Source organism: Triticum urartu, chromosome 3 (genome assembly GCF_003073215.2).
Source record: "Triticum urartu cultivar G1812 chromosome 3, Tu2.1, whole genome shotgun sequence".
NCBI classification, from domain to species: Eukaryota; Viridiplantae; Streptophyta; class Magnoliopsida; order Poales; family Poaceae; genus Triticum; species Triticum urartu.
In genome coordinates, this window is record NC_053024.1 from 509,205,431 (window position 1) to 509,207,421 (window position 1,991).

At 54.0% G+C, this 1,991-nt stretch overlaps 1 protein-coding gene across 1 annotated transcript; it reads left to right on the top strand.

The window, feature by feature from the left end:
• On the top strand, positions 1 to 1,551 carry LOC125548572 (RING-H2 finger protein ATL67). Its single transcript, XM_048712142.1, has one exon. It carries the CDS (start codon positions 389 to 391, stop codon positions 971 to 973), a length of 585 nt encoding a protein of 194 aa, XP_048568099.1. The 5' UTR covers positions 1 to 388; the 3' UTR covers positions 974 to 1,551.
• Positions 1,552 to 1,991: the final 440 nt, after the last annotated feature.

Here is a 1,991-nt window from a genome sequence, read left to right on the forward strand (position 1 = left end):
CCCTCCCACGCTGCCATGCCACGACGCTCCCGTCCTCTCCCTCCCGAAGTCATGACAGCTGAGCCGAGCAGAGCATCTCCATCCGCCGCCATTACTCCTCGGCCCGTGCCACTTCTCCGGCAATAAATGCAGCCGCTGGCGCCGTCCACCCACCACCATCAGATCTAGCGCCCCCTCGCCGCGACGGGACGAGAAGGAAACGAAGAAAAATCACCACGCCACCATCCACATTTACTCCCTTCCACCCCACCCCACCAGGACTCGACTCTAGCTAGAGCTAGTCGTTCGATCGACCCACCCACACGCGCACGCCACCGATGCCATTCCTCCACTTTCCCACTGCAAAATCATCTCGGCCGCCGCCGCCGCCGGTACCGCTACCCTCGCCATGACGACACCGTCCCTCCTCTCCTCGCTCGCCACGCTCGGCCTCGGCTACTCCATTGCCATCGCGCTTGGCTTCCTCGTCCTCCTCGCCTCCGTCCTGCTCGCGTCCTACTTCTGCTTCCGACACGGCGAGGGCGCGGGCGGCCACTTCGCCGGCGCCATCACGCCCACGTCCAGCTCCAGCCACCTCTCCATCACCGTCCCGCGCGTGCTGTTCGTCGCCGAGGGGTCCGAGTCCCCCGAGGCCTACTCCTCGGCAGCCGCGGCCGCCTCGTCGCCAGTCGGGCTCGACCTCGCTGCCATCGCGTCGTATCCCAAGGCCCTCTTCTCCAGGGCCGCGGGCGGCGACGCCATGTGTTCGATCTGCCTGTCCGAGTACATGGACGGCGAGATGCTACGGCTGATGCCCGAGTGCAGGCACAGGTTCCACGTCATGTGCCTCGACGCCTGGCTGCGCAGGAGCGCGTCGTGCCCTGTTTGCAGATCGTCCCCCATCCCCACGCCAGTCACCACGCCGCTCGCGACGCCACTCTCGGAGCTCGTCCCGCTCTCGCAATACGCCGCTGACCGGCGGCGCAGCAGGTGACGGATACTCTACATGGGTGCACCTCGCTGATCTTCATTGTTACTCCTTTTTTTTTTGCGTTGAAGGGTTCTGTAAATTTGTGGATTGTTTGATTGGTAAGGATACATGAGGGGTTTTAGGTGCTAGTACGACTGATGGAGTGCTTAGGATTTGTAAAGAGTTGCTTGGTTCCATTACTATTACTTCGAGAAAATTTTGTAATGTAGAAGTAGATGGGTTTCTCGAAAAAACAAGTAGATGTTGGAGCAAGGCATAGTTGTGAAGAGCAGTGCTATACGGATGATAAAACACAGACGATTCACGCACGACAGTGAAATCCAGCCACACATGCAGGTGTACAGGGGAGCAACGGCCGCTGGATACTTAGTCGTCTTCACATCGTGTACGCTTTTATCATGTGTAGAGCAGTTTCGAGTTGTGAATACAGTGTTGCTGGTTTGCCTTATTGAGAAATGTTATGATTAGTATTGTCTACTGCTACATAAGGTTTACTTTGCATTTCATTTTTCTATCGTGATCATGATGTGGTCGCTTTAATTGTATGAACTCTATATCTTGAAGATTTGTCTAGTGTTTTCTGTCTTGTTGCAATGTTTTTATTTTCTTATATTTTTTTTTCTAATAACTACTTCTAGCATGAAGAAACCCTTGCATGGCTTCGTCTTGCATGGCCTTTACAGGCGCTGTGGATCCCCGTGGATCCCGGTCCTTACTGGTGGAAGGGTCCCTGTTTTGTTTTTTAGGTGTTTTTTTGTTCGTTTAGGGTTTGTGTCCTGCTCAAAAACACATAAAGACAAGAAGGCGGCGGTGGCTCCCTGAAGTTGAAATAAGGTTCTTCCCGTCTAGCCTCCATTATTATGATGTTTCTAGTGACATCGGAAGGTGTGTGGACGTGTGTCTCTGACGGATCTTGTGGGATTCGGTCGGCGTTTATTTTTGGTGGTTCTACTTGGATCTGGTGTTCGCTCGTTTGTGCCTGTGTGTTTTCAGGTTGGATTCTTCTGATCTACACTTCTCT